General features: G+C 51.9%; 1 protein-coding gene across 1 annotated transcript in view; it reads right to left on the bottom strand.

Moving 5' to 3' along the window:
- Window positions 1-331: 331 nt before the first annotated feature.
- Disc1 (DISC1 scaffold protein) overlaps window positions 332-19,823 on the bottom strand; it is a 188,725-nt gene continuing 169,233 nt past the window's right edge. The window contains exon 12 of the mRNA XM_078023053.1: window positions 332-9,504. Within this exon, the coding sequence (XP_077879179.1) occupies window positions 9,340-9,504 (165 nt within the window). The 3' untranslated portion in view covers window positions 332-9,339. The remainder of the gene's footprint in view (window positions 9,505-19,823) is intronic.

Genomic DNA, 19,823 nt, shown 5'->3' with positions numbered 1-19,823 from the left:
GCAGAGTGCAAGATGAAACTGGGAAACAGACACCCTTCCACCAGAATTCCCTCCAACCCCTGTCCAGTGGGAACGGAGATGAAGACATTTCCAAATCCTGTGCAGCACACGCCCATGAATGTCATGGAGGTGAACTTCTAAGTGACATTCAAAAGGAAAATCAGCAACCCACCCCAGTATTCCAATTTGCAGACGCCCCGTTTCAGCTCATGAGAATGGACGGCCACCCCCCCGCTGGGAGACCCCCAGGCTCTGTGTCCCCACGACTGTTCCAGGAACATCAGTGAGGCTGCGGGAGCAGGAGCCTGAGTCCACCCTGATGATAGGGTGGCCCGCCTCCTCCCAGCCCCTGCCCTCGGGCTGTGCTTCCAGGACACCAGCTGCTGGGCAGGAGGCTACTGCCTCTCCTCCTCCCGCCTCCTCCGTGGCTGTCTGGAGCGACAGGATCATGGCCTGCAGTGCTTCCTTCACCATCTGGAGCTCTCCCTTGAGGGACTGTGAAAGTTGTTAAGGAGCAGGAGAGGTGATCAGCCCCACCCCCGGGGACCTCTGAGAACCAGCGCCTGGAGCAGATGGAGCCATCCAATTGCAGTTCCGAGCTCTTCCAAATTGTAGGAATTAAATATTGATACAAATTTTACACTTCTTTTAACAACGGCTGCGTTTCTGAGAGGCCTGAGGTTATTAACTATCTGAAGCATAATTCTGAAATGTGGAAGGAATACTCGGCGCAAAGGCTGAGACAGATGGCAGGGCAAATGCTCAGCGATACGTGGTTACCAGCACAAGGCTGGGGAGCCCCAGGCCAGGGTGGGCGGCTGCCAGACGCAAGAGCTCTGGCAGCAGAAAGGGAAGAATGCTTGACAACAGAGCCTCCCCAAGAAATCCAGGATATGGGGCCACTGCAAGTACAGAGGCCCAAATAGGACCAGCTTCTCACCAGGAACCCTGGGCCCTGCTCACCACTGGCCAGCCTGGTCCCCTTCAAATCTTTAAACCTGGCTTCTCAGGGACGACTCTGAAACAGCTCTGGGATTTCACCTGCTGCCCTGTTGCTTTACTCCCAGGCAACTGCAGGGGCCCCAGATTTGATGGAGTACAGGCACCGGCCTTTTCTGCATTGTTTGTTTCTCTTAAACTGATTTCCTATTTATAGAGTTGTTTCTCATACAGAGAAAAGTAACAAAGAACTCAGCAAATCAAAGTACAGCACAGATGAGGCTCTTCTTTTAAGAGGTTCATCTCCTGCAATTCCAGCAGCTCAGGAGGCTGAGGCAGGAGGATCATCAATGCAAGTCCAGCCTCAGCAACTTAGCAAGACCCTGTCTCAAAATGAAAAATAGAAAGGGCTAGGGATGTCACTCAGTGGCAAAGCAACACTAGGTCCAATCCCCAGTACCAGAAAGAAAAGAAGAGAGGAAAAGGGAAGGATAAATCATCACAGGAGGTCAGGCTGCTGGAACATTCCAGAGGAGACGTGGAGGAAGCTTGGGGAAGGTGGTCAGGGAGAGCTGTAGGCTCACAGGCCACCACCTGCAATGCTGCTCCACCTAGGAGCAGTGCCAGAGCAGGAATGATTGACACCTACAGGGTGTGACTCTTCCAGAACAAGGAGCCCAGAGGATCTGGGATATGCCAAGGAGCCTGCCCAGCAGAAGCAAGGGCCCAGCCACCTGCAAGCTCCAGGCAGCTCTCAGCCTGAGGCTGCCCCGGGTCCCTCCTCGCCTGTCACTCACAGACATTTCCTACCCAGGCTCACTACTTGCCCTTGAACTTGAGGGGGGATGAGAGTGGGGTTGGGAAAGCAAGAGAGGAAAAAAAACAGTTTCTCTCTCTCTCTCTTTTTTTTTTTTCTTTTGAAAGAAGCTTTGCTTTCCCCCATCTGTACTCATCTTTAGGGAAAATTTCATGCAAGCCACAAAGCGTGAAGTAGGCCCATCACAAATACCAGGCTCAGTTCAGCACGAAGACAGGCTGACCACAAAGAGTGATCCCAGGGAACCACGGGACTTAATCACCTCGGCTATGCAGCCTGGACTACACACCGCTGTTCACAATCTGATAAGCAAGGACCAAGGTTTTCAGAGAGAAGTTAAACCAAAATGTGATTTAAAAAAAAAATAAATAAAACCTGTAAAACTTCAGGCACTGACAGAACAAACTGAAAAGTATAAAGAGAGAAAAGCTGCAAAAGAAAGTGACTGTTGCCCCATCATCCATCGGACGGCCCTCAGACAACACTCTCTGCTGACCCTCATCCCCTGCATCCTGGCCCGGCCAACTCTGGGATCTAGCAAACCAGGTCCAGCCACCCACCCCAAAAACAACAGAGAAGGTGAAGTCAGGGCAGCCACAGGAGCTGTGGGCCCTGGCCTGGGCCTGTCCTCCAGGCCCACAGGGGAAACCATGGTCCACTTCAGGCTTGGACAGCACTGGCTGCTCTGCTGCTGAGGCTCATTTTCAAAAAGTTCAGAGTTCTTTCTCCTCCCCTCTCCCCTCCCCTAACCTGGGGAAGGGGAAACAGGGTCCCCCTGTCTTTCCATCCTGGGCAGAGTTATCTGTCCTGAGCACACGCCCCCGACAAGACCAAGTAATCAGACTCGGGGATGGCACCAGAAGATCTCAGACATGACTATCTCCCAGATTAACAAGTGAACCCCAGCTCTGAACAGAACACCTGCAATGTAGCCTTTGAATCACGTCCTTAAACCCCTTTCCCCCTGATGGGGGAACCACAGCCTCTGGGACAGGAGTCCCCTGTGCTTCCCCTTTGCTGACAGAGCCTTGTCCTCACTAGTGGATGGGCATGGGGAACGAGGACGAAGCTCCTGGTTGCAGAAGGACTCTGAGGTCGGCGAGGGCAAGGGGGGCTTTGCACAGCTGCCCACGCTGTGGGCCTGGTTCAGACAGGGTCTGTCCATTACGTCTCAGGATTTGTGGGTGGGGCTTGCGGCAGTGAGAAAGTTGTTGGGGACAGGCTGTGACTTCCACCCATCGCAAGACGGTATAGAGTCCAGGATGACTCGGCCGAGAAGGCAGGTGGGAATGGAGGCAGAGTGAAGCCTAAGTCCTCGTAAAACACTGAGGAGTCAGAAAGATGGGATTGCAACTCCCCAGGAAGCTGGGAACACGGTTATTGTCTGACTGTCCCCATCATGAAGTAGACAAACTACCTGTGCCTTTCTCACAGGCAAAGACTGAAAAAATAAATGTTTTCCTCCCTGGTGAGAGTATAGTGCCTTCTGTGAGAGAGTTAAGGTTTACTTCCCAGGAGATGTAATAAACAGGGCTGGGCTGGGCTCAGTGGTGGGGCACTCGCCTCGCACGGGTGAGCCCGGGTTCCATCCTCAGCACCACTTTAAAAAATAAATAAATAAAATAAAGTTTTAAAAATATATATTTAAAAAGAGAGAGAGAGAGAGAGAGAGAGAGAGAGAGAGAGAGAGAGAGAGAGAGATGTGACAAATATCTTCTGCTCTGTCAGGGCAGAGCCAGACCCCAGAAATCCTGGAAGCCTCCCATGAGATAGTAACCATTAGAACAATTAAAATCATGTTTCCAATTACAAGATCTTTCTTTCTAACCACCCAGCCCCACGCTTCCTTGCCAGATGGGAGTTCCAGCACATTTTGGATGTACTGAAATGGAAGAGAGTTTAGGATAAAATATGAGCAAGGGGGGAAGAAAAAGCAAATTGCAGAACAATTTTATGGAACAATCTTAATTTTGCAATGACTACAGTGATAAGCCATTGACAGCTAGAAGGCATTTTAGGAGGTCACCACCATGTCCAGGTAGTGGCCCTGGGAAGGAGACAGTGGTTTTTAAAATTTCCACAGCTCTGTGATATTCACAATGGACGTGCATGGCTTTCTTATTTAAATCAGAACATTTATAAAAGAAACCACTTGCAACATTTCCTATGAAGCAGGCAGGAGAGATGAAAGCGCAGGTCCAGATTCTCACTCTTCCTTTCTGTCACTCAAATATTCAAATGCTGCCTGACTCGAGCCATGCATTCAGAAATGCTGTTGGCTGCACAGGGGTGAGCCGGGATGGCTGTCCTGGTCCAGCATAAAGGGACACTGAGGGGTGGGTAGCCTGCCCAGGAGGACTAAGTGCTCCAAGTGAGCTGGGAGCAGAGGGGCTGGGCAGAGGCACAGAGAGCAGTGAGAGGCTGCTGATAGCGAATATGCAGGGGAGAAGTGGTCACCACTTGCACAGAGTAGTAGCAGTGATGCTGAGAAGTAGCTGGGCTCTGGCCATAGTCTGATGATGCAGCCCACATCTATAACATCAAGAGGGACACTTGATCTTAATCTGAGCAGAGAACCTGAAAAACATCCTATTGTCCTCGGAACAGTGGGATCCAGCGGGCTCAGACTGGATGGGGAGAGCTGGAGAAGCCCATTGGCCAGCCATAAGGAGCTGTGACAGGAGGCGCAGGGGCTGGAGATGGGCATGGAGGGTGTGTTGAGCCACATGTTTGCACAAAAATGAGTTCGTGTTTCCTTATTGATTCTCAGAAAAATGAACTATCCTGTTTGCTACAGAAGCCTCGGGCTGCCGAGCAGCAGGGTAGAGAAGAAGCTGGTCTCTGCTCGCTAACCCATCCAGCTCAGAGTTGAAACCCTCTGGCATGAGTGACCTTGAGTTTTGTCCAAGGGCTGGACACAACCCCAGGAATGAAGGCTGAGGCCTCTGTAATTTAGGTGCTTGCTGCACTGGAATGAGGGTGGGGGCAGGCCTCTAGGAGCTGAACTAGCCCAACGACCTGTGCCTGGGAACTTGGAGGCTGAGTTCGAATGTCCCCAGACACGCCACCAGGTAGCTCAGCATCTAAAAAAATGAGCAGGCTAGTTAATCCTGGCCCAGGGCTTGGCACTGCAGTCTGCAGAATGCTCCCGACCCAGGGCCATGCTCTAGCACCTGAGGCAGGACCACCCTGATCAGGCAGGGACGTGCCATGAGTTGCTGGTGAAGGGGTCCAAGAGCTCAGGGCACTGTCAGGAGGGCAGCCACTGTCCAATGGAGTCCTATTTTTATAGGACAGCACTGAGCTTTTCTGTCAATGGGGCTTCCTAGTGGGCACTCAGATGGCTGGGTCAAAGTTGGTCCCCTGCTCCTCTGACCTGGCTTGATTCCAAAAGGAGCCAGAGGCTTTGAAGCTGCTAGAGGTTTGCTCCACAGCTTCTTTCAAGCCACACTGCTCCTCTTGTATCCACTGTGGCCTGCGGTACTGGGGAACCACCTAGAAGGGACAGCAGTAGGGACCTCAGCCACTCGTGGGCAAGGAGGAGAGCCTTGTCCACTCCAGAGCCTGGGCCAAGTGACTGCATGAGCTGCCTACATCATGCCAAGACCACTGTGTGCCCCTCCCCACACTGTCGTCCCCAGCTGTTCTCACCCCAAGGCCTAGGTGGGAGCCACAGGGGAGTGCTATGGCCACCAGCCCTGCACAGCCCCCCTGTCCGTGAAGTGTGTGAGCTCCGGGTCCCCGAGGTTCTCCCCTCCAGCTCTTCAGCCCTAGAGGCAGAAAGCGTGTCCAAGAGGGCAGGGCATGCTCCCACACTGGGCTACCTTGGTCTGTTCAAGCTACAAATTAGAAAATTGAACCAGACGAGAGCTGTGGGACTTCTGCACGATTCTGGATGCATTTAGAGTCTGCACGCCATTGAGCACCACCGAAACTAATCCACTGGGCGCCAGACATTCCACATAGCAGGGAACAGAACTCTGCCAGGGCTTCCTGGACATGGATGTAAATGCAATCACAAATAGAACCAGTCTGTCCCCACCTTGTCTCTGACTCAGGCCGGCAGAACTGCCCTGGGGGCTTTGAAAGATGCCCCAAATGTGCAAATCCCAGGTGTGCTTCATTTCCTGTGATAGTGTGTTGCCGAAGTTGAAGGAAAAAAATGGGGAGTTCCCTGCTCAGCTTCCCTGTACTGCAGGGTTTTAAGTTTGTGCCTTGAATGTGTCATCACATTCAAGCCATCGTACATGCTCAAAAGAGTCTTCAGAATGCAACAATTAATTGGGACACAAAATGACTGTGAAATTGTACTTGGGGCTGAGACGGCTGCTCCTGGAAGCCCAGCTGGCGGGCTGTGAAGTCTCAGCTCCTGTCCTCTCCTCTGCTGCCAGAGTGGCCCCTCTCTGCTGTCTGCTCTCCTGGTCAATGGCGCAGACTATGTTGGATGCTCACTGCCCTGCATCCAACAGGAGCTGTTTAGTCCTACCACACATGAGGTAATGGGCCTCAGGGTAATGAGGAGACATGGCCATCTCTGTCCCTCCTCAGGCTGGTCAGTCCAGTGCCCTCTTGGGAGAGGCCAGGGACAGGCTGTCCATAGCCCCGACACAGAGCAGTATGCGTAAGAACCTTCTTGTGTACAACCACATTGCCTATCACTCGCTGGCCACTTGCCAACACTCTGTGGTGCACACAGCCTAGGCAGAACCCAGCACCTTCCACAGGAGGCGTGGACAGGAACATGGGGGGCACAGTGTTCCCCTCCAGCCTACACCAGCCATGCCCTTGTGTGGCTCGCAGCAGTCGCACTGTGTCCACACCACGTGCACAGAGCTCCGGCAGCAAGTGCTTTCCTCCAACCTCACTCCCAGTGGGTCGCCCATCAAGAATGAAAACTAACCAGTCGGGCTTCAGCTGGCAGCCTGGAACCTCCAGATAAACCCTCATTTCATTTGTCAGGAGGCTGCAGAGAGCCACAAAAGACACGTCCTGTCTTAGGGCACAATGTCCCACCCAACCCTGGGTGCCACTCTGAGCAGGCCTGATGGCACCTTCCCAGCATTTATTCCCAACCAGGCTACAGAGGGAAGCCTGGGATGGGACTCAAGTGCCCAGCCCGTGACACCTCCCCAGGGTGCTCCTTTTATCTCTGCAAGAATCAGCAAAACATCAAAAAAGAAAAAAAAGCTACCTTCAATAAGCACTTTTATTCTAGCCTAGAGTGTGAGTATCTCTGTGGGCTGTGGGATGGATCCGTCTGTCTATTCAGGGCCTCCTTTGGCCAAGGCAGCTGCAGGCTTCGTGGTGCAAGGTTCTACACCCACTAGAGACGACCATGGTCCAGCTCAGGGAATTCCAAGCCCTGGTTTTCTCAACTGTGGAGCAGGAATGAGTACCCCTCTCCTCGGAGGAGCGTTTCATAATCAACGCTTGCTCCATAGTGTCTGAGTCAACCTGCCGTGGCCCTGCTCAGGCACACCGGGGAGGCAGCTTGGCCTGTGGTGGAGTGGAGCGCCATGAGACCAACAAGTCCCTACCCTGCCTGTGGACCCTGTTAAACATGCAGCATGAATCCAGCCTCATTAACCCCAAGAAACTTAGAGGTATGTGTCGCTATCCTGAGTGACAAGTGAGTGACAAGAGGCCACCTATCTGAGAGCCCTTTACTTGGAAAAGCTGATGGTTCACGCACTGCTCAGTCCTCCCCAGCTCCGCCCCTGCCGCCCAGGCATAGCAGGGAGACTCAATTCCCTAGAATCAAACTAACCTTTTAGAAATTTTCAAAACAAGAGGCCAACACAAGGCCTGTCCGTGGCTCTCAGAACAGCTCCCAGCCCTGCTCAAGCCCTGGGACATCCCGCTCAGGAGCCACTGCTGGTGGTGACAGGGCCCTCCAGCACCTTGGCCTTCTGTCACGGGCTGCTATCCAGTGCCACCAGCAGTCATAGGCCTTTTTGCCATTCACCTCCCTCTCAGAAGAGCTCCAATCTGCATGATCTGTGAACACACAGTCACAAGGACACCGTTTGTCTCCTGCAGCTTCCCGGGGAGCTTTCCACGCACAGCAGGAAGGCTAGTTCTGTAAGAGGCAGGAAACTGTGGTGAACAGAACGTACGTCAGTTTTTAGAAATCTGCCTTGAACAGTGTTAGAATACTTGCTGATTCGGTTAAAGAAATACCCTGCTAAGCTTAATAAGCAAGGTCAAAGACTTAAAGCTATAGCAAAGAAGGAACAACGTGGATCTATTATGAAACCATAGATCTGAATACTTTTGATTAAGATGAATCCTTCCTCATTCAGGATCACTTACACACACACACACACACACACACACACACACACAATAAAGTATGGTAAGAACTGGAATTTTAAAAGGAAAACAGTAATAAGGAGCAAAGTTCAAATAGCTGAATTTCCTATGAACACATCAGTTATGGTTTAAGTGTGATCTGTCTCCCAAAAGCTCATTTTCAGAGGTGAAATGCCTGGATTATGACAGCTGTAGTCTAATCAATGGATCAATCCACGAATGCATTATCTGGGTGCTAACCGTAGGCAGGAAGGGTGTGGCTGAAGGAGGTGGTCACTGGGGTGTGCATTTAGGGGGGCTCCCTTTGCCTCCTGGGGCCATGTCCTGAGCTGCTTTCTTCCTCCACCCCTTCTGCTGTGATGCTCGGCCTCACCTCGGGCCAGAGCTACAGAGTCAGCCACATGGACTGAACCACTGAAATCATGAGCCAGATAAATTCTTCCTTCTCCATGATGTTTTTGTCAGCCCTCTGGTCACAGAGAAGAAAAGCTGCCTAAAACACCTAATAGAAGTCACAATCCTGAACAGAAAGAAGGAATGAAGAGAAAAGTGCACGTTAGCCACAAAGTGTCCACTCAACACTTAATCACCAAAAACATGCAGGGTGGGCTGCACATCACTGTATACACCTGTGCACCCTCCACCTGCCCTAGAGAACTAGCCAGTGGTAAACAGTCCCTCGGATCACCAGGGACACAGGGCTTTTCGTGGACACCTGCCCGAGCCAACAGTCCTCCTGCCCTTACTCACTGAAGCCAACTTTAACAGAGGAGACACCAGGATATGGAGCCCTGTGAGAAGATCCTATCACTAGGAATTAGAAGGAACTGGTTGAGCTTAACCCCAGGTAGCTGGTTAGACACTGAGAAGCACTGATCCAAAATGCTGCTAGTTTGGACACTCTGTAGCCCCATTATGTGGCAGAATTGTGGAACCAAGAAACCAGAGGGTGGGTTTGGTTTCTGGGAGTTAGGAAAGCCCTTAAAAACCAGAGCCTGTCCAGAGTTGGCCCTGATCATTCCCCATGGCCACTCAACTCGGCTCTTCACTCCCCAGAAACTCCACTTTGCTTTGGCTTCATTGCATGCATGTCTAGCCTCAGTGGCTAATTTTTAGTGGTCAGATTTAATAATCAAAAAAACACTGAATGGCTTACCAAAGACTGGACACGGGCCACCTCAGACCCAAGGCGCACTACAGGGCAAGCAGCAGCTGCACCTGCTTCCATCTGCTGAGGCCTGGAGAAGTGAGGCAACTATTAAGACTTTCTTTTACAAAATAAACTTGCAGGTGTTCAACCCACAAGATGCAAGGATATGAATGAGCTCTCCATTGTGACTGTGCATGGCCGTGTGAAGTGCATCTTCCATGTCCAGCAGCTTCCTGCCTATGGCTTCACATTGTTCTTCAAGTTCTGCAGACAAGATGTAAGATTCCTGGCCAGAGAAAAAGAAAAGGTCATGAGTGGGTCACAGGGACTTCAGGGCTCTGTGTGCAGGCAGGACACGTGGGGAAACATCCCAGGCTTCCTTGGCTTCCATACCCCTGGGAGTCACATGAGAGCCTGTGCCATCCTGGAGGAAGTGACGGGGAAATGGAGCCTGGTTCAGGCTGTGACTGCACGAGGGGGCTCATCCACATAGTTCCCCAGCCCCGTTCCCATCTGGTCATTTCCAAGCCTGACTTCCCGAGCGTCAACTCCTGAAAGGGGTTTATCAAAAGGAAGCCTGGACTTTCAGCTGCCTTCACAAGGGACTCACACTCTTATTGGAATTCTAGCAAAAGCTGGGTAGGAGAAGGTGTCACAGGAGCAAATGGGCTGAGCTTCAAGGACAGAGGGTTTTCCTTAAAGGGCACAGGAATCTAACTGGGTCTGAACACTGGCCACCCCAAAGCACATGGGGGTGGAGACATGAGTGCGCACTGTCTATTCTGTTGCCACCTCCTCCCCTCCCTGGAGCACAGGCCCCACAAGAGCAGGGATGACCACATCACCTGATGCTGGACCCCCCTGGGCACCTGGCACTAGGAAGGTACTTAGAATTCATCAGTTTGGTGAAGGAACAGTTGAGTCTCAGAATTGCCTGCTCCTCTAAGACTTCCCCTCCAAATGCATGCCCCACACAGGAGCCAGTAAAGGGCCCTCTGTGTCACCGTCCTGCACAAACCACCATAGAGCAGAGTCCATGCTTTGCAGTTGTACAAACTGGTCCAAGGCCAGTTCTAGCTCCTCAGCTCTCGGCTGTGGCCTGACATTTGCTAATTGCCCACACCTGAGTGCAACAAGCCCAGTTCCTCCGGCCATCATCCTGCACCACCTCCACACCTTCAAACCACACAGGATGATTCCCCTTCCTAACTCTCCATTCTGACAAGTGCCAGGTCCACCTGAGCGACTGAGAACTCGCTATGGACAAGGGTCTTGGGCTGGCCACTCGTCCCAAGGCCCCAGCCCACAGATTCTTAAAGGAAACAAGTAAACAAGGTCAAGAAAATTCAGAGAGAAAACAGGAAATCTTGGTATAAAAGGAAGAGAAAAGCAAGAAATCAGTCCAGAATTAAAACTTAACCAAATGTAGAATTTTCCCAACTAGCAGCGAAAGGCTTACAAGATACACTAAAGGAAGTCTTCATAAGGGAAGAATGATGGTGTGTGTTCAGATTCAGGCACTGGACTGCCACAAAGCAGCAAGGACCCCAAGGGCCCAGGTGTGGGGACACTGGGCAAAAGCCCTTGGTGATCACGTGTCTGTCACGTGAAGCTGAAGTCAGGGTCTGTGAATGACATTGAAGGCCAGCCATGTGCTCTGACATGTGCTCTATTAGCTCTGGAAGGCTTTAAAGTTCACGTCCCAATGGTCCACTGTGGTGGAAGACAGCTGTGCCTGTGGGAACTGTGATCACTACTGTCACCAAGCAGAGGGCGTGTGGATTGCAGGAAAGGGTGTATATGAAAGAAAGGGATCTGGTGACAAGGTCACAGTATTGAAGTAGAAGACGGTAATTATGCAAAGCTGATGGCATTGGAAGTCCAGAAGGACTTCCTGTCCTCACAGCTCAGCCCACTTGCTCCTGTGACACCCCCTCCCGCCCAACTGCCAGATTTGTGATTAGTCGTTAAGAAGACTTAACGCAAGAACAGCTGATCACAGGAAATACTCCAATGGGCAAATAACTGCAATATTCACAATTATTTTGAGGGGTGGTATCATTGAACATTTTTATTTTCTTCTCTATACTTTCCTAAAGTTTCCCATATTTTTAAAGTATAATTAGAAAAAAATTACCATAAATATTATTTCAAACAATAATGGTAGAGTTTGGAAGCAAAACAGTGGATTTTTTTTTAAGTTTTTTAAAGATTACAAAGACACAAGCTCAAAGCACCATGTCTGGTGACAGAAGGTCTGATTGGCACACGCTGGTGGGGTTGCTTTTCCAAGGCACAAGTTAGAGAATCTGCCAGGCCCTGCACCAACCATGCTGGTGCACACACCTCCATATTGCAGGTTCTGCGTCTGTGGAGTCAACCAACCTCGGGTGGAAATATTTTTTAAAAACATCGTATTAGTACTGAACCTGCAGACTCCTTCCTTGACATTATTCCCCAAAGAACACACTGAACAGCGTCTGTACATTGTACCAGTTAAGTCATCCAGAGAGGGCACTTGGGGAAGAGTTAAAGCCCAGGACACACACCATGCTACCCCACTCTAAGGTCTTGAGCAGCAGAAGAGCTTGTTATTATGGAGGTCCCAGAGCCTGTCCTCTGTAGATACGACTGGTACTGAGTCCTAAGGACATGGAGCGTGACCCAGGCACATACTGCCTGAGGGCCAGAGCCCCAGGTTCAGCACACCCAGGAGCCAGGTCCACCTGCTCTTGTCCATTTCCATGCTGCCCCAGGAACAGCTGGGTGTGCATGGCCACCACATGCTCTCCAAACGTAGCCCGGGACAGAGGAGCACGCCTCTCCTTGAGTCTGGGTGCTCCTGAGGCCTCGCCAGTGAATGAAACCCAGCAGAGGCCACACTCTGGATCCAAGAGCACAGGATCAGTCGCACAGCCTCCCTCTGCCATCCCAACTCCCATCCCACAGGTACATCAGTATGACAAATAGCTGTTTCCACTCACTAGGTTTGGGCAATTTGTTACGCAGCCCAGGCTCTATGGCCGACCAACACAGGACCCTTGTGGATGGACAGGGTAGCTGCAAAATGCCAGCAGGAAGTGCTTCCCCCACTCCTAGTTAAAGAGTGGTCTGTGACGAGTGCCTGACAGGTGCTTGAAGCCATGAGAGTGCTGGGGTGACTGGTCTCTGGGAGAGAGGGCTCCTGAAGTGGTAGCCACGAGGCTGGGAAGTGCCGGAGAGAGAGATGGCAGTGCTGCTGGCTACTGGCCCCAGGACCTTGCCCCTGGTGCCGTGTGCAAACTGTTGAAGAGTGTAGGCACATATTCTGAGGGTTGTGCATGAATCAAGAACAGAGAACTTCCTGAGAAGTCCCTCAGAAGGCACGCCGTTGTGCGCCCAGCTGTTGACTGCAACCAGAGCCCGGGCTGCTCTTCCCCTGGCTTCAGGGAAATGGCTCTTTGGTGGAGGCTCAGGCCAGCCGGGTGCTCTCCTGCTGAGAGGCAGAAAGGTAAGAGACTCCTGCCTCCTGGCTTCACACTGGCCTCCACTCACTCACTGCCTGGAACAGCACGCCTGTGTCCCCCTGGCTCATGTGTGTGTCACGCAAGAGCACGCAGTCCCCTGGGCCACGGGGGGGTGGGCTGCACTGCCGCTGGCTTCTCCCTTCTTTGAGAGCAGCTTGCCTGAGTCTGTCCTCTCCAGATGGGGCCTTGGGATACGCAAGGCTCTGCAGGCAGGAGAAAGGGGCTTTACTGTGAACCCCACTCCAACTTCACGCTTTATCCGTTTTACCTGCTAAAACTGCTCAGAAAGTTAAAAGCAAATAAAAGGGACATTGTTGAAGAGCTTTGTTTCCTTGGATGTTTTAAAATAAAGGAAATTTGTCTTCCAATCAGTCATCCTTCAGTACAAACTTTGAAAGCACTGAAGTTTCTTTATCGAAGGGTGAACTTAAGTCAGAGGCATCCCTCGGGGCACCCTGGGAGGTGGCTGCAAGAGGAGGAACCATGTCTACTCTCTCTTCTGGCTTCCTGGGAGGTCCAAGGTGGGCACTTACAAAGAGCCTTCTCAGCCAGGGTGCTGAGCTCCGGGGGCTCAACACCTGGGAGCAGGCTGGACCTGGCCGGGGCTTAGGGAACCACTACTTCACCTCCTTCCTTCCAGCCGAGGGAGATGCCTCCAGAGTCACGGGACTCAGCCACAAAGATGCAGGCCCTCACCCTTTCCTCTTCAGGATGCTGCAAAGGGCCCCCACAGGGTCTCAGCCTCTTTGGGGGCTGTTCCCTGCAGAACTCAGATCTGGACCGACCACAACAGGGAGCCCAGGGTTGCTGCACGTCCATGTGCCCATGAAATGTCAGGCTGGAAATGGAGGAGGACAGGGAACATGTGAAGGACGGCAAGTTCCTCTTCCTCCTCTCCAAATAGGAAAGGAAGACTGGGTCTCTCGTCTCTCCTGTCCCCTCATAGATACCCAAAGAGGCTCGTCCGGGAGCTCATCCTGCACTAGATGTCTGTGTGCAATGTGTGACTTCTGCTTCCAGTTTGATTCTTAAATTAAGCGTGGCAAGAAAAGAAAGAAGAATTCCTGCATGATTGAAACTTGAGGATTAAAATGCCGCCGGCCCCAACGCCCCTGTATTCCTGGCTGGGGTGGGTTGTGCAGGATCTGCAATTCTGGGGATAATTTAAAGTGCAGGTTGTTCTGCGCTTCAAAGCATCTTAGAAAATTCTCCGGTAATTTGTCCTGCGAGACAGTCTTCTCAGAAATTCAAATTACTGGTTTTTGCCTCCTTTTCTAAACATGTAGTCCATCATTTAGCCACAGGAACAACCGTTTCCCCTGATGGTTAGAATGAAAAGCCACTGTAGCAGGGGAGTGGTTACTCGGGAGTTCTCCCACTTCCCACCGCCACCAGCCCCTGACTCGGCCTGCGAGCTCCACTTCTCCAGGAGTAAATCCCCGAGCCCTGTGCTGCAGGGAGCCTTCCTGGTGTTCCACACCCTTCTCCCTGTCATGCACTCTGCAGCCCCAGTGACTCAGAAGCAGCGCCCAGGAAATGCCAGTGGAAGTGACGACACTCTTCTGCCTGGCCAGGCCCCATGAGGTTTGCCCTCAGAGGTTTAAGTGGGAGCCCATCCCACTGTGGCGGTGTTGAGTGGTGGCACCTCCTGCAGGGAGGTGATCTGGTCACAGGGAGTGCCAGCAGGGATTAGTGCTGGTCTCATGGAGTGAGTTCCCTCAGGGTGGGTGGGTTGGTGCAAAACAGTGAGCCTGGTCCATGGAGCTCTCTGGATTCTTGCCCTACCATGTGGTCTGTTCCTCATGTCGTCATGTCATCTGCCATGATGTGACATAGCCAAGGGGCCCTCCCCAAAGACCAAACAGATGGGTCTTCCTGATTGTGAACCTTCAGCCCCAACACTGTGAGCTAAATAAAGCTTTTTTCTTTATTAAGTATCCAGCTTCAGGTATTTTATTACAGCAACAGAAAATAGACTGATACAAAGCTCTTGAGGATGTTTTAATCTTTCTCAGACTGCACTCTCTAGGAAATAGTCTTTCCATGGTGTGAGAGCCAGTGGGGGAACTGGTGTGAAGACTTTTCCAAATGCTGCTCAACTACAGCCAAGAACAGTCTTGTCTGGGATAATCCCTCAGCCTCACAGCAGCCTCTGCATCCTGCATGACAACCCCAGTACTTGATACGTGTCTCTGTTGGCCTCAGAGAAAGCCCTTCAGCCTTGCGTGGGAAGGAATCAGTAGGACAGCTCAGCCAGGCAGCTTCTTAAACATAACTTGCTAAGCTGACCTCACGAGCAAACCTGTAGGCTTGAATGAAGGGCCGGAAATATTAAAAAAGCTGTGTTGACTTAGAGCTGATGTCTCCTTTCTGTCCATGTCTCCCACCTCAGGGAACATGATTTAAAACAGAAAACAGGATTTCCTATGTCGAGCAGGATTTTCTCATTAAAATGACTTTCTAAAAACACTTGTCTATGAAAGTGTGGGCTCGCACCCATGAAGGCACCCGGCTGCTGACCTGAGCGGGTGCTAAACCACGCACACGGTTAAAGCGGGCATAAATCCCTGACCAGGGCCTCGGAGGGCTTTTTATTTTTATTTTTTTTTTTTACTTAGTTTTATTTTCCACAAACAAGGCTAAGTCCTTGCCTACGGCGTTTGGGAAATACCAACATTGAAAATGTTAGACTTGAGTTCATGTTCAGAGGGCAGGGGGTGCCCAGCCAACAGCCAGGGCTCTTCCCTCAGTGAGGGCACATCCCTGCTGACAGTGGCCATCAGGCTGTTCGGGGCCGTGAGACAGCGTGTGTATCGTCTCTGTTCTGAACAGAACCTGCACTGGGAACAGGAGATGTGTCCAGCTAAGTGTCCTGGGGTGGGTACTGCTGCAGGGCCAGCTCTGCCTGGAGCAGCGCCAGGGCTTCTGGAGTCGCTGCTCGTCACGGAGCTCACCGCGAGCCACTCATGCTCACACCTTGAATCGTGGCTGGGATAATCCGAGATGGTTGAATAGTTGGCTTCTTCAGTTGCTGGGGAAAGTCCTTCCAAGGGAAGAGGCAGTGAGAGGCCCAGCAGGAGCCACGCACAGGACAGGAAAAGCTTTGTGGCCACAGCAGCAAGTGGCGCTATCACTCTGAGTGGAGCCTGGGAGGCTCCTGGCACCCTGTGGGTCTGGCTCCCGTGGGAGATGCATGTGCTGGGTCCGTGAGTGTTGGCCGTCACGCTCTGCTCCTGCAGGTGGGGGTAGAGGGCACGTGGTGTCCAGAGCCCTCGTTTGAGACCTGGCTGGGTACTGGGCTCTTGACTCTTACCTGGCCAGCTCACCCAGGTCCCCACTTGCCTTGGCCATGGGTTGAGGCTCCACAGTAGCTGCCTGCCCATGAAGACCTGGTTCCAGCAGCCAGAGCCACAGGTGACACAGTGAAGAAAGGACAGGGCAGAGGGGTCCTCCCTGGTAGCGCAGCCTTCTGCGCTCAGGGCCATCTGCGGCACTGCTGAGGTTTGACGAACCCTGGAAGTAAAAGCCCTGCTCCGCTCACATGAACCCTGACCCACACCATGACTGAGCCTCGGGATGCCTGTTCCGGCCCGAGTCTCACCCCGCTGTCCCCCGAGGGAAAGCAGACATGCTTGCCACCCCCATGGGCTCAGCCGGGGCTAAAGGCGTCTCCTTGGCTCAGACATGAAGCCACAGCCTCCCACATGTTCTTCAGGCCATTTTCCAGAATATTTGCGTGTCAAATGCGTTCCAGAAATGCTCCGTTGTTTTCTCCGCCTTTTAAAAAATATGGTCCCCATAAAGAATATTTACCCCAGACAGTGGCCTGTCTGTTACACAAAGAATGTGTTCCACACTTATTTGGAAGAGATTCGTGATGATCATTCCCCTTTCCTCATAAATGCTGAGGGCCACAGGCAGCGTATGAACACCAACAGGTGCAGAAGCCCAAGCACCTCTTTGTTGCTCTGGATAAAAGCTGTAGCCCCCCCAAATGCCCAAATCATGTGGCTGCACCCTGAGCAAGTGGGTGTGGCCCTGGAAGCACTCAGTGGTTGGAAAGGGTGAAAAACCAACCTGAGCGTCCAGACCCCTGTAGATCACAGCCGGCAATCTGCTGTCCCCAGGACCCTCATGCTTGTCTCAAAGAAGGCATGAGAAGGAGCTCGGGACAGGAGGAATCAGCAGAGCCAAGAGAGCTAGTAGAAGAAGCTGCCCCATGCTGGGTCTGTGGCGACTGGCCTACCGTCTCTGGCCTGCCGTCTCTGGCCTGCATGAAGGACAGTCTTAGAAAGCCACCTTCAGTGCTACATGGCCACTCAAGAGCTTCTGGACTGCTGCCCTGTTGCGCACTAGGCTCGGACTTCAGAGCTTAGCAAGGCCAGACCCCACAAGCACCGTCAGTAGATGGGACCCTGCTTCAGCTGACACCTGAATAATTGCCTCCCCACAACAGGTCCAGATTCTGTGGACCATGACACCAAACCCCAAAGACATGTAGGAAATAAAAGCAGAGCACTGTAGGAGGATGCTTCAAGGGATATGCCTTTGAGCTGCCTGTTGCCCAGAATTACCAGACTGCAAGAGGGAAGCAGAACTGGGAGAACTGAAGCCAACGCCAAACTCGTTCATTTTGTATCAGAAGAAAAATTGAAGTTCCAAGTGTTTTGTGGAAACCCCACAACATAAGACACGGTTATGTTTTCAGGGCCGCTGCTCAGGCACCTGTTCTCGCAGGGGCTTTGGTTGAGTGGACCCTGCTCTTCCCTCACAACGCACTCCATGCATCCCACAGATGGGGAGTGCCAGCCACTCTCCTTCTCACAGCTTTAGGTGAGCTAATTGCCCTCGGGCTTCTAATTATGTCAGAGAAATGACAGCCACACAGTCCCGTCCATGGCTCCCAGAGCTACCTGGGGCAGGTGTAGCCAACAGCCAGCAAGGCCGGGTTCCCAGGGTGTCTGGACAGGAGCACTTCACACTGTTGCCACTAGGACAGGGGACAGCAAGCCCGGGGCAGGGCATCTTCATGCGGGAGTGCCACAGAGTTCAGCCCAGGCCTCCTCCCGGGCTCCCTGCCGGGACATGCATAGTGGTCACCAGCTGGTGGCTGGGGAAGCTCCTGTTTCCAGCAACCCTGTCCCCAGGCATGAGCTGGCATGACAAGGGACAGAGGTGAGCTTGTTTCCAGAAGCAGGAACCTCCAAATTGGACATCCTCAGCTGCACCAGGGGTCCACTGAGTTGTTGTGAAGAACGTGCGGTGTCCTGGCCGCTCGGGGTGGCCATCCCACTGTGGACCTCAGTCTTCACCACTGAAGGACAACGACCTCCACCACAGAGTCTCCAGGACCCCCAGGGCGTCCTCCTCCGGGCACCAGCTGTGTTTGGTAAGGGAGGAAGTAGCGACTGCACTGGAGCATCCAGTGGTGCCTCAGTGTCCCAGACAGAGGGGAAGCGAGTGGGCCTCCTTCCTGGGGCAGGAGGAGCTGGGAGTGAGGACATTAACCCATGGGCCAGGGGGAGCCTGCCGAGCCCAGTGAACAAGTCTAGCCAGGCAGGGAACTTGGGCTTCCATTGGTGGAGCTGTTTCTAATCCTATTCATGCCAGTTGTAGGTAAAATCCTAATTAGATAATGTAAGTTCATATTATGTAAAACCATGAAATATTGGTGTGAAAAAAGGTTCTTATTTCCGAAAAAAAGAAATCAAAAACCTTGGAAAGACTGAGTCATGTTGAAGCGAGGGAAGTGAGACTGAGGATTGCTGAACAGGAGCGTGCTACAGGTCCAGCCCCAGGAAGGGCCAGCACTGTAGACTGGGTGCCACACTAGGTGAGGATCATGCATGAGGGGCCTGGGACAGGCCCTGAGGAGACCCATGCACACAAAAAATGATTGGCAAATGTGGGTGTTTTAAATTTTAAAAGGAAATTTAAAGTGCAACCTTTTTTTTTAATTCTCCCTTGTCTGGCAGGGGCAGCCTTTCCTCGCCCCAGTCTCTTCTTCTCCCTAAGACATTGAACCTCAAGAGCCACACCAGCTGCAGGAAGGTACTCTCCCCCATCAGCTCACAAACTCTGAGGCGGAGGCTGTTCAGAGACCATGGGCAGAACAGAGAGTTTGGGCTCACAGCATGCCCGCCGCCTGAGCCCAAACGCAGGGCGCCACCCACTAGAGAGTTTCCGGGTAAAAGTTCAAGCAGGGAGGACCCACAGCCTCACCGTGGAATCTGGGCAGCACAGCTGAGCAAAAAGAGGTGACTTCATTCCCAAGTTTGGGAGGATTTTTAGGTTATTGTGAACGGGATCATTTTCCCGATTTCTTAGCAGATTCATTATTGGTGTGTAGGAAAGCTACTGAGTTTCATATACTTATCTTGTACCCTGCTACTTGGTTGAATTTATCAGCTCTAGAAATCTTCTGGTAGAGTTTTGGGGTCTCTTAGATGCAGGATTATGTCTTGAGCAAACAGAGACAGTTTGACTTTTCTTCTATTTTAATTGCATTTAATGACCTCCTCTTGCCTGATCACTCTGGATGTTAGTAATACTCCTCAGTATTTATCCAAAAGAACTGAAGTCATCACACTCCAAAAGTCATCACAGCCACACCGTGCTTATAGCAGCACAATTCACATAGCCACGCTGGGAACCCGGCGGGGGCTGGGGGGGGCATTCACAGATGAATGACAAAGGAAAAGTGGTGTCTGTGCACAGTGGAGCTTGACCTGGCCATAAGGAAGGAGGAAATTATGGCATTTTCTGGGAACTGGAGATTATTATGCCAACTGAAATAAGCTAGTTCCCAGAAGTTAATGGTCATCCAATGCTTTCTCTCATATCTGGAAGCTATACCAAAATAAGGAAAGAGGGGAGCAGGAATCCTGTGAAAATAGAAGGAAGGTCAGTGGAGTAGAGGGGGACGGAAGGAGAAGGAGGAGAAAGGGAGGAACTGCGGAATGAAATCCACCCAACTATGCTACGGACACACACATACACTAGGGTGGATTTCACCTGCAAGTGTCTCTGTGGAGCTTGTCTCTATAACGTCATCAATGAACAGAAGGAAGACCACAGGGAGAGGAAGGAGAACGGGGAG

The sequence above is a fragment of the Ictidomys tridecemlineatus genome, chromosome 10, assembly GCF_052094955.1.
Source record: "Ictidomys tridecemlineatus isolate mIctTri1 chromosome 10, mIctTri1.hap1, whole genome shotgun sequence".
Lineage (NCBI taxonomy): Eukaryota > Metazoa > Chordata > Mammalia > Rodentia > Sciuridae > Ictidomys > Ictidomys tridecemlineatus.
Note: the sequence above shows the minus strand (reverse complement) of the source record. Positions and strands in the feature narration are given on the sequence as shown.